This window comes from Poecilia reticulata, chromosome 17, assembly GCF_904066995.2.
Source record: "Poecilia reticulata chromosome 17, P_reticulata-male-v2, whole genome shotgun sequence".
Taxonomy (NCBI): domain Eukaryota; kingdom Metazoa; phylum Chordata; class Actinopteri; order Cyprinodontiformes; family Poeciliidae; genus Poecilia; species Poecilia reticulata.
In genome coordinates, this window is record NC_088846.1 from 8,720,640 (window position 1) to 8,733,512 (window position 12,873).

General features: G+C 38.8%; 1 protein-coding gene across 1 annotated transcript in view; it reads right to left on the reverse strand.

Moving 5' to 3' along the window:
- The window catches only part of rem2 (RAS (RAD and GEM)-like GTP binding 2), a 52,981-nt gene that overhangs the window by 33,621 nt on the left and 6,487 nt on the right, over positions 1 to 12,873 (reverse strand). Inside the window, exon 3 of the mRNA XM_008433001.3 lies at positions 7,887 to 7,960. Within this exon, the coding sequence (XP_008431223.2) occupies positions 7,887 to 7,960 (74 nt within the window). The remainder of the gene's footprint in view (positions 1 to 7,886; positions 7,961 to 12,873) is intronic.

The following is a 12,873-nucleotide window of genomic DNA, read 5'->3' on the forward strand; positions in this document are numbered from 1 at the left end:
TTTCGTCAGGTTATTTAGATTAAATGAAGATCCAAGTTGATTAAAATTTTGTCAAACACAGATGAAAAAGAACATTTCTGCTCTTGGTCGACTCTTTCTAAAATGCTGCATTTCTCATTCAGGACGGGCAGTAACTATTCATCCATCACTTCATGTTGAGAATGTAGGTGTAATCTTTGACCCAGTATTTTGAAAAATATATCGGTACTCGTTCTTCCTCCTCATACTTTCATTTTCACGCCACCCTTTGTCAATTTCTCACATTAGATTCTTGTCGTGGTTGCATTGATCATCACAGCTGTTGCTCTCTTCCTGTGGTTTATCCCACAAACCTCTGCTGGTTGAACTCAGCCGCTCACGTTATCACCAGAACCTGTTTCACTGAGATCCTTAAATAACTCCTCCTCGTCCCTGTTAAATATCTCCTCCTCACGTTACAAGCTCCATAATCCAACTCCTTTGTACCTCTCTGAGTTGTTCTAACCTTACGCTACATGCCAAACTCTCCCATCTTTCTCTGTTTTCCAGCTCTCCAATCCATCTGCCAAAACATCCACAATGAGCTTTAGAGCTGTCAGCCATACGGTGTCCTGTCTCTTGAGCATTTTCCTTCTATCTGCACAATTGTTTGTCAGTAACTTCAAAAACTTGTCCTGAAATTCACCTTTTTGAATATTCATCTCACAGTTGTGGAAAAATTAGGACACTTCCTTAAATTGTAATTATCTCATTATATATCTGACTAATTTCTGGTGAACAACACAAATGCTACATATTTTATTTACTAAGCAAATTAAATTGACAAATGTGCAGGAGGTCACACACTTTCTATTATTAAATTGTGGTTTGCTCTTGGGGTGAACTTTGATTGTAAGACAGAGGAACAATGGCAGTCGTTATTAAATATAAATTTTTCTGCACAGTGGAATGGAATGGTTGATTACAAAATTAAACAGGGTAGTCCTTCTTCTAAATATCGAGCAATGACAATTCAATCATTTGTACCAGGTGTAATGAATTTGTGTATGATCTCCATCATTTCAAGGAGAACTAAAGAAAGCATTTTTTATTACATTTTCCAAAACTGACAAAAGGTCTTTTGTTCAGTTAAAACTACAGAATGTTGTAGCGTATCCACGTTTTTCCACATGACTGTTATTCAGCAAACAAGGTTAAATAATACAGCTGTAACTTAATTTTATTTGACAGTTTAAATATAGATGTGTTATCTCTAGTTCATCACTGTGATTGTTTTAACCATATGTTGTTATTGGTTCAAGAAAGCCCAGACAAATGAATCTATTGTTTTTAAATGTTAGCTAAAATGCTATAAGGATAGCAACATGCTATAGTTTATTTTTTGGAAATAAACTAAAGCTTTATATTACATATATAAAGCTATGTAAATTAAGAAAAGAAAAGTAAAGTAGTATGTAAAGGTTTGGAAGTATGTTAAGATAAAAAATTACACAGTTTAATGAAACCTTAGCTATTCAGATATTTCTTGAAGTGCTAGTGAAAGTGTTGTTGAAAGAACTTCATTCAGTGCAGCTGATTTAACATGATATCCAAGTTATAATACTTTGCCAAATACCCACTGAACTATGAAAGCAAGCGAGGTGAAGCAGCATAATTTACACGAAACTCTAAAGAAAAGAGATGACACCTATGGGTTTTTGTTTTTATCTGAAGGCATTCCTATTGGATTTATGAGACACAGTTGCTCACTGCTTAGCCCAGTGTTTTTCAACATTTTTTGAGCCAAGGTACATTGTTTTAATTGAAGAAATCACAAGGCACCCCACCAACCAAAAACTTAAACAAAGATACTCTGTAGCCGCCTATATTACATATATAGCCATTCTTATCAAAGTGTCTTGAATAGGAATCAAATAAACACAAAAATTTATTTTTTATCATATTTTACATTTCTTATTTCAAATTGCACATAACATGTCCACCTCAAAAATACACCTGAACAGTGCCACAACACTGTTGTATGTGATGCATGAATGTTCTAATTCTCTTGTTTTAATGCAAAATGCTCTGTACCTACTGCTATCTAGTGATAATAAAAGTACATGATTACGCCGCTAGTCACTACAACAGCAAAGACACTCAAAGATGGCATTATTTGCAGATAATTCGTTTTCAAAAAATGTTTTAAGACCAATTACCGTATTTTCCGGACTATGAGTGCACCATACTATAAACCGTACCTTCAAATTTTTTGGAGCCCCCCCCTGGAAACTTGCATATATCAGCCGCACCAGGCTACAGGCCGCTGGTATCTCTGCCGCTCTCGGTTTCCCATAAGGACCCAGCAGAGGGCTGCGTCCTAATAACTGCTGGATATATTAAGGACGCAGTTCTCCGTCTCCAAATTCGGTTTTGTTCACGCCGAGTTTACGTGCAGCGGCTTTATTTCCCTCCTGTACTGCCAGATCGATACTCCTCAACTTAGAAGCTGCATCATATGAGTTTGAAAATATTTCTCCGTCGTGCCTGCTGCTAGCATGTGCTCGTTCTAAATTAAAATTAGCGCGTTCTTCTTTGATTTCCAATTTTGACTTCCAATGATTCACTTCCTGCTAAAGAGCCCTCTGGTGGTTCAAGAAAAATTAACAGAAAAGCCGCATGTTCAAAGTGTAGGAAAAAAGTAGCAGCTTATAGTTCGGAAAATACGGTAGGTGAAATTGGATAATTTCCACGGCACACTTGACGATCACTCACGGTACACTAGTGTACACAGTGGTTGTTGTGCCCTTAGGCTAAGCCGGTGTTTTTCAGATAGATTCCTCATTGATCAACAATGACATGCGCTTTTACCCAGCGGTTCCGTTAATCTCTCGTACTTCAGAGCTTATAAACTAAGAACCAAGGAGAAGCTAAGCAGATGGGACAGAGAGCATTGCGCACGTCTTTTTCCACGATTGTATAAGAATTACAAATAAAGCCAGGAATGAGCACTGAACCACTTTGTGGACACGCTTCAACCGGTTCTGGTTCAGAATCTTGTTTTTGAAACGGTGGCTATTGATGGAGGACAGGATCGTTTCAAGCGGTGACTCGATTTCAAGCACAGTCTTTTAAAGTCCAAGTCACGTCTCTTACCACCAACAAGTGATAAACCAATTTGCTTATGAAATTTACTCTGCCTATAAAATTGTACTGCAGTAGAGTAGGCCTAATTTAATACATAAACATTTCAAAAATGGTCTTAAAATTATAATTTAACATGCAAAGACACTGCTTTTAGCTGCTTTAAAAAAAATCGCAAAACAGACAAAACAGAATATTCACAGCATTAGAAAGGAGACTTTAAACTTCCAAATGAATCAAGCAAAATGCTCCTAATGGAGAAAAAATGTGAATAAAAACTTCAACATTATTTATTACAACTAAATATTGAATCAATAATTCTGTTGAATGGTGCAAACGCTGCAACTTTGAACTTGATTTTCTACCACTTTGAGTTTGGTACACAGCAAAAAGAGAACAAACTAAACTACTTAGCAAGCAATACATACAGCTCTAGTAGGATGAAAAAACATGGAAGAACAGGAAGAAGATTAAATGTCAAGAAATTTCCTTCCTTGGGCTTGATTCAACACCAACCTGTCTCAGTTCCAAGAACTGGCAGAGTGATTCTTGCTTCCCTCCTCTAAATGAACAACAAAATGTAGCTACACAGCAATTACTGCCCTCTAAATTACATCCTTAATTTTTTCTTCTCTAACCTCCCAAAATGTAAAGGGCATCCAAGTTTTTAAAAAGGTCAGCAGCTCACTTTCATAACTGCATGCATGTGCATCGTATATTTTCCCAGGCCTACGGCAGCACCAATCTGCTGTCTATGATAAATATTTTAATTTCAAGTTATCAAATAGTAATGAAAAGGCTAAAAGTGATCCAAGTTTGATTCGAATTCAGCCATGCTGGAGTACTTGGACAACACAAACGTATTAAAGAGAATGATGACAATGCTCTCCAGGGTCTCAGCGAGCTGTGTAAAACATTCTTGTCGATCTAAAGCAGAGGACATCACAGACCAGCTAGGTCAAGGCCAAGTATGTCAGCGTTTCTATTTCTGGCGCATGGATGACTTATTTAAACCATCCTACGTTTCATGACACCCACAACACTCACAACGCCCCAGCGTCTGCTTGAACAGACTCTCTGCCTTCTGTGCATGTGTGCTGGAGGTGAGCACATACACAGATGCTCCAATAAATTTCAATATCAGAAAAACTGCTTTAGTAAGTACAAAATCAGTTTTTAGATGATAAATTCATTTATTAAGAATAAAAAAAATAAAAAGGCTATCCAAGTTAGTAACATGTAAAATAACTTAGTCAGAATTAAATTGTAAATTAGCTGGAATTGTAAATTATAATTTCTTGGAAAGCTGAGTTCAGTTTCACATGCCTGTTTGTAGATTTAAATAGCAAAATTATTGCGATTGGAAAAAACAGTGTTGGCTAGGAAATCTCACAAAGCAACACATCTGAGTCTTATCTGAAGGAATTCAGAAACTTTTATCACAAATATTTGAGGCTTTTCTCAGTGAGATGCCAACCAAATACATAGGCGGAGGGGACGGCTAGCCACTAAAAATTACATTCAAGTTACGATACAGGGCGTCCCAATACAACTTTTTCACTTCTGATACCATACAGATAATGTAGCTTTGAGTACTGGCTGGTAAGATATTGAATCACATATGATTTTATTACTTATTTTGTTTTGTGGAATGTTATAAAAGGCTTCATCAAGTGATGCTACTCAAGCAGAAAATGAACAACTGATCCTTTTATTGTTAATCAATACATCTGATTTAGATGACGGCTGATATAATCCGATATTCATTTTCTGGCTGATATCGATCGCTTTTGATATTGGTATCAGATCAGGTCTACCCTAAACCGGACCCAGAACAATCTGTAAAACACTGCATAATGTTATAACTCGTGTGTGTAAAGCTGAAACTAAATGGTATTTCAGGAACAGAGCATCATATTGACAGGAAGACTCGGTGGTGGTAGTGTGGCTGCTTTAGTACCATGGCATGTTTTATGGAGCAGGAAACCTCATCCAGCAGTGCAATGATCCAGAACACACCTCCAAGTCCCCCATCTGAATGTCTCAAAGAAAAATGGTGATTTTGAAGTGGCCTAGTAAAAGTCTGGACTTGCAGTGGAATGACCTTGTACAGGCCTCCAATGAGACTGAATCAAAGCAGTTCTAAAAAGAAGAATAGGGCAGAGATATAAATGAAACCTTACACGTTGGTTTGGGTCACTCCTTTCCTTTAAAAACTGAATTAACGATTTAAAAATCCACCGTGTACGGACTCAGGTTCTTTTTCTTCTGTTTAAAAATTGCTTGGTTATCTGAAACAAGTAAATGTGACCAAAAGAAAGAAAAAACAAATAGTAAACAAATCTGTGTGGGGACAAATACTTTTTTCACAGCTCTGTATGAAAATCTGTTCTTCCCAGTTGGCTCCACTTGGGATTTGTTGTGTCCAGTGAAAATTCCTCCTCCTGCTGCTCGACCTCGCCGTCAATCAGCTCCGTTGAAACGCAAAAGAAGCACTTCAAAGAGCAACTGCTGAGCACAACAGCTTTTTCAACGTTTTCCCCCAGTTTGTGTCGCGGGGTGAGATGCTGATTTTGTTGCCGTGAGAGAGCGACCCCCGCCCTCCACTGCCAGCAGTGCCGCATGCTGACCATTCTAGCATGATGCCATGCGTGAGTGAGTGATTAATCCTGCCCTTGTGCATGCTCGTGTCTGTGCATGTTGCCATGGTAACCGGGGTGTAGGTCGGGCTGCCCTGCGGAGAGCACTCGCAGCTCGCTCCGAGGCCGGAAGCCCTGCCTCTCGGGGACTGCGAGTGCTGGCAGAGTATCCAGTGCCACCGCGAGCTGGGTTCTGGCACTGACTTCATACCTGATTTACTGGATTTTTTTTTTTTTTTTAATTGTTGGGTTTTATGTGCACATGACTTTAAATCTTTCAACACAATCTCTAAAAACACACAAACAACAAAAACATCAGGAACGGGAAGCCGTCCAGTAATCCCTGGAGTCTTTCCAAACTTACGTCCACCGTTGCTGCTGCTGCTTCATCCCTTAATGCCCTGCCTCACTTTTTTTTTCTTTTTTTTTTTTACATGCAATGAGTAACAGATGCAATTAACTAAAAGTGAGGGTTTTTTTCTTTTCTCCACAAAAACGCTGTGAGAACAAACATGAAGCCATCTGGGGCAATTAAGAGCGACAACAGCTGCAGGACGGAAGGACAGCTAGATTACTCGTGAGAAATGAGCAGGTTTTTCTCTGGGGTTCTTCAGAGTTAAATGCAGCTCCATGTGAATAATTCAACCTGAAGAAGGAGAAGGGCCCCTGCTGGGCCAGTGGACATCAGGAATAGGATGATCTGCCCTGCAGAGTAATTAGAGTGCTCTACTGCCCGATTATCTCATTAATATCCATAAATAACAGCATGCTGTTTGATCCGGTATAATGTCATAAGGTGCGGTTTTGACAAGCGCTTGCTGCCCTCCCCCTCCCCCCCCTCCACCGCCTGTTGTGGCTCAATTTTCCACCGCTCCAGATTTGCAGTATAATGATGAAGCAGAGCAATGACAAAAAAAAAAAAACATGCTTTTAGCTTTAGAATTGGATTTTAAAAAGAGTTTTCCAAATGAGAAAACTTTAAAGAGTTTGAAAAGTGCGAGTGCAGCCGCTCCTGTAACTCTTCCACTCGGAGACACACGAATGGCCATCAGAGAAATGGAGCAAATAGCCTTCTCTGTTTCATGAGCGGAGGCAAAGGAAGGCTGACATTGGAGGAACCGCGGATACTTTAACATGAGGCTTGACTCATCTGTGCCGTTCTCCATGCCTCGGTGTTCGCATTGATGTTTTCTGTCAGTCAGCCAACTGGAGTTAGCCTCGAAACTTTCTCTTCTAACTTTACCTTGGAATAGAAATATCAACCTGGGGTTATCCTGAGAGTCAGACTTTTTCGGCTCTACGCTAACGGATGTCACGTTTCGAAAAGGAACGTCATAAGTCAAATCAGAAACATTTAATCTAACCACTGAATGAGGTAGGTGATTCGTCAAACATAACATTTAGGGTGAATAGTCGTATCGTTAGGAAGACATTGGAATCAGATTGGGCATCGTAGTTTAAGTTTTATTTGAGGTTTGAGATGCTAATCAGCTACTCCCAGTTGTGAAAACATATTGGCATGTTTATGCATCGTTGCAACTGTCTGAAAGTAAAACAGTATGAGCAAATAGTTGCAGTTGCACAGAGTCCAAAACCAGAGGGAACAATTGTCCAAACATGGAAAGTGTGAGACAAAGCATTTCTGCCCTGCAACATAATCAACATAATCGCAGCTGTAAGCTGTTCATGTCAACTAAATTTCAGCTTAAGAGCTTAGAATCATTGCCACAATTATTACGTATGAAGTGAATGCAGTTAAAAATAAGGTAATCTCAAAGGTGCAGCTGTTAAATTCTGAAGCCTACATCGATATCCATGCAAAAGCCTCCCAGAACTGAATTAGCTATTAAAGATACCTTGTAGACATGTGAAAAGTTGCTTAAAATGCTGTAGTAGATGCATGTAATTTCTACCATTCTTTACTAATATAATGTCATCGAAAAGTTAGAATTTATTATAAAAATTAAGTGAATTATGACATAAGCGAATTGACCAGAAGACAAAGATAAAATCTGCTTCCCATTTAGTTGGTCTAAACACACAGACAATGCCCGCAGTACTATTCACGCCTCAAACTGTCAGAGAAAAAGTTCAAAACCAACCTGACGAGCAAGAAATAAACCAGCTGAATTGACTGTCACTCACCTGTTTCCAGTTGTCAAAAATGATGACTTTGCTGTCCTCGTCGTCCACCGTCACCGTGCACTCATAGCCCTCACCTGCAGACAGACATCAGTGTCACATCCATCAGCTTCCCCACCACTTCAGAAACAACACAACTACTGGGCTATAATGTGTTGAGACAAAAACATCCTTTCAACCACCAAAGCGGGACAATATCTAGATTGTGCTGCAGAAAGCAGAGCAGTATTCGCTAAAGAATGAAGTGTCTGCAGATTTCCAGGCGCAGTCTTAGAGTGCCAGCAGGTTAATGCCATTTTTATCAAATGTTCCTTCACTTGGACCTGAAAGTGAATCCAAGTGTCAAGGAGGATTTTTAAATAAGTGAGGCCAGATGACATTCTTGCATAGATATCTTTAAAACTGCTGAAACTACGCAAGTCTTATTAGTGGGAGCAGCAGAAATCAAAGTGGGTAATGAAGTGAATTTATATAGAGCTCTTCAAGTCACACTGACCAGTCAAAGCGCTTTACTATCAGCACATTCACCCAGTCAGGGGAGAAGCTGGAATCAAACCAACAACCTTACAGAAGACTTTAATTCACTGTAGATGGATAGTGGATGGATAGACACTTTGTTGCATTACTGAGCATTGAAAACCAAAGGACACAAACTTAAATCTAAAGATTTTCAGCTATGCTCAGAGTATAACTTATATTACCTTAAAATCAAGCAAAAACAACATCTTATGCCATAGAGATGAGAGGATTTTATTCATTTTTTACAGACTGAAAGTACTGTCTATAGAATCAGATCAAACACTGTGTTCTTAATTACTTTATTCTGTATGGCATGTTCCCATTCTAACAGAAGTATCAAATCATTGTCCAGTGATTGTGTATGATTAATATCCGTTATGGCTTAGTTTTACTTAAGCTAAACTGTATTATGGCCCACAGTGAGGAACAAAGGTTTTTCTTGATCTTTTAAGTACCTTTCAGCAAAAACAAAAAATACTTGGGCTGAAAAGGAAGGTCCAGCAGGTTCTGCACATTCTGCTCAGATGCCCTCACACTCGTCCCTGTGGGCGATTAAAAAGTCTGACATTCTGCACCCGTTTGTGTCGAGTCAGATCTACAGCTGAGCCTCAAAATTATTCACAGTCCTGGCAGGTTTAGATTTAAAGTTTCATGCAACCAATACGTTTTTTTATTTTTCTGATTGGAAATGACACGGGCATCCTCCAAAAGATTAGAAGACAAAATATAATGGCCATCAGGATAAAAGTAATTTCTTTTTTTTTTTTATTATTTAACAAAATATATATATGTTTTGTTAAATATACTCAACAAACAAATGTCTATATTGTCGTTACATCAGTGTTATTTTCCAGTCAGAAGAAACATGTTGGTTTACCTCAAACCCAGCCAGGGTAATGAATAACATCTGGCTCGGCTGAATCTTTATAAACAAATTCCAAGGCTGTGCAAACTTTAAGTGATGCTTAAAGTGCAGTCCTATTGCTGAATATGCGCTCACACCCTGTGACCTGTAGCTTCTCAGCGACTAAAAATGAACATCAGGTATTTGGATCCAGGGCAGCAAAGGTCCATCCAAATGGCCAATTATATTATTGGCAAGTCGAGCGTGGAATGCGTAGTTAAAATATAAAAAAAGCCTTGGAAATATTATCTCTGAGTCGTCCTTTGCCATTTTGACAATGCAAACACTGGCATTGCAATGCTAAATGTGATTCAATTAATTGTGCAGCTTTAGATTAAAAAAAAACTTTGATAATGACCTGACTGTGTAATACTGTTGAAATGTAGTGTGTTACTGTACTCCACTTTGAATCTACTAGCTCTTTAAGCATATATGTGGAACTGATTTTGTTAATTTTACTCTATAAATGCCTTGGACAGAACATCTTCAACAGCGTATCTCTACTAAAAACCCCAACCTCACTTACATATTTGACAAGGCATTTTCTCAACTTTGCACTGACACAAAAGTTTTAAAAGATTTTGAAGCTAAATAAGGTTTGTCAACTTCAAATTTCAAGTTAATTTGGAATACGAGAAGGCGTAGTAAAAAAAAGAAAACTACTGCTAGAAAGTGTCTTCTTGTTTCTGAATATGGCGCAGTGATCCAAGAGCACAACAGGAGCTGATGTAATGAATGCTTTTCAGTGTGGGCCAGGGGCATGTTGGCTGTCACCTCGGGGTGACAATGACTGATCGACTAGCTGGCTGAAGAGTCGAGGGCCGCGGCTGATTAGCCCTGGTGTTACACTGAGCTGTGTGTCAGCAGATCTGCTGACTGACAGATGCCACACCGGAGCGCAAAGAAACGTCTGACTTTAGCTGCTTTAATGTGACATATGCTTAAAAGGAAAGAAGCGAGGTGTTCTTTCACACAAAAAATTACTTCTTCTTCAAGCTGCAGCTTGAAACCACAACTGAATATTTGTGGTCTATATGCAAAATGGTTTGTCTGGCTAAAGACTAACAATGCACATCACCCTGAGAACATGAGGGGAAGGTGGCTGGGGCTAAATACAAAACAATTTTGAAAGAAGACATGTTACACTGTGTTGCAGTTATCTGGGAAGTGGGAGCTCATGGCTGGGTCGACGTAAGACCCAAGGTAACAGCGTTCGAGTTAAGAAGTTGGAATTTCAACATGGCGATGCCCATAACCATTGTTTACAGTCACTTTTACAAACATCATTTTACACATTGCTTTCCATAAGCAAGCACCACTTTTAGTTTGTTTGGTTTAGAGTTGCAGGTATTACATGTAACAGTGATTTTCAACACACTCTTGCTTGTGTGCCTTGTAAAATAAATGTGTTTTATTGCCGAAAGCGGCCATATTGAAAAGCAAAGTCTGCCTTACAATTTGTAATTGGGCAATAGTCGGAGTTGCTCCCAGCTTCCCAGACTCACAAGGTGTTCCAGTTGATTATTTAAACTGGGAAGTTCCCAGTTCCAAGTACAACTGGAGTGCAGCAAAAAGGGTTGAAGCTGTGGTCCTTTCACCACCACCATGATCTCAAACAAAACAAAAAGCAAGAGCTGCATGCATATTCATTTATGAATGGTCTAATAAAAATGTGGCCCTGATAGCTGCTGTTCTGCTTTATGTCTTTTAAAAACAAGACAAAAGAAATTCAGTTTCTAAATGTTCAAAGGTAGAGATACACCAAGAGTCTTGAAGCTTTAATTGTTGTTCAGTGCATTGATTTGTTATTTGCAGAAAGTTTTGAAAAAATTACAGATTTTTTCACATTGGTGGTTGGTTGTAACATCAGAAATTGTAAAAAAATAAAAAAAAAAAAAATTGTAAAGTACTATAGGACTATATGAGTGTGCACTCTCTGATGTAGCGTAGTGTAGAATCAGGGTTTGTGACTGCAGAGACGTATTTCACCAGGCCTGCTCTCTGCTCCCATTACCGCACATCTGGCTCTGGAGTGGACACAGCTGCTCTTACCAAAAGATTCTGCTTCCAAATCTTTTTAAACAGGACACTTTAGGCTCAATAAAAGCACAACAGGCAGCTTTAGACAGGCGGTCTAAAGAAGAATAGCATAAGCAAGACTGCCAATTGTCCAAAATAAGCTGATGACAAGATCCAGACCACTGACATGTCTCTCTGCTGGATAGGAAAATATGAAGCTGCTCAAAACTGGAATATAAAAACTAAAATGGAGGACTACAAAAAATATAGGGTATTAAGATGTTGACTCATATGATCTTATTTTTTTATGCTTGTTTATTTGCTTGGACTTTTAGATTCTGTTGGATCTAGTTGATTATTTGGTATGCGCATCATACTAAATGTGAAAGCAGTCTCCTAATCTAAATCCCATTCAGGCAGTAAGTGGCTGATTAACCTAGATGTTTCATTTTAATGCTTCAGATTTGTATTGAACTGACTTTGTGGCTCAGAGAAGAAATAAGTTGATCTTGCTAGAATATTTTTTGTCTTCTAACAAAGCTTTAATCTCCAACGTCCTTCACATCAGGTGTGCCACAAAGACCCATTTCTTTTACTACCGGAGGAAATTATCCATAAAAAAGATGTAAAAACACACCCTGCCGCTCCCCGTGGTTTCTAAATGTAGGCTAAAGATATTTGTAATTGAACTGATGAACAAAGTGGCCAGTATCAATGTTTAGGTTGTATTTTGGTAAAACCATATGAGCAAAAAAAAAAAAAAAGAACTGGGCAATCTTTAATAGTCATAAAAAAATGTCTATTTCATCATTTGTCTAAAGAGCGGTTAAGAATAATCTTCTCACTATGCACTGTGGATAGAAATGGGAAGAAATCTCTTGAAAACTAATTGTTAGAGACTTGAAGCAAACAAACAGAGGAACCCTGGGATCCTCCAATTTTTCATTGCAACCATTAAATGGTAAATTGACTATATTTGTATTTTGTTTTATCAAGTCTGAAGACTCTAAAGCACCAAGTCATTTACACACTGATGATGGTAAGTTTCAGTTTAGCCACAGCTTCCCTGAGATAGACTGACTGAAGTGAGGCTGCCGTTCAATCGACACCTCTGGCCACCAGCAGCAGGCTGGTGGCCAGAGGCAGGCTGGGCAGGTGACCTTTGCCTTGTCAAAGGACATGACGAGTGAGACCAATGGAGCAGGGGCTTCAAACCAGCAGCCCACCACTTACAGTACACAACTCTACCCCTGCTATCGTTAGACGATGTTTAAATGGCGACTGCTTATTCGGGAGTGATGTCAGCAAAAAGCCTTTTTCTGGAGCAACTGACTTTTCTTTTTAATTAAAAAAAAGTACAATTTGTCGTAATAAAGTCTAATTTCAACATTTACCCAGCATGCCTGAGATTATAAAACTGACATTTAGAATCTGGTCCAAATTTATGCAAAGTTATACGTATATACGAGGGGGTACCCAAAAGTTTCCAGAATGACGCTGCTGCACACGCAGTTTTTGTAGTACACAATTCTGCCGCTTTTTTCCGGC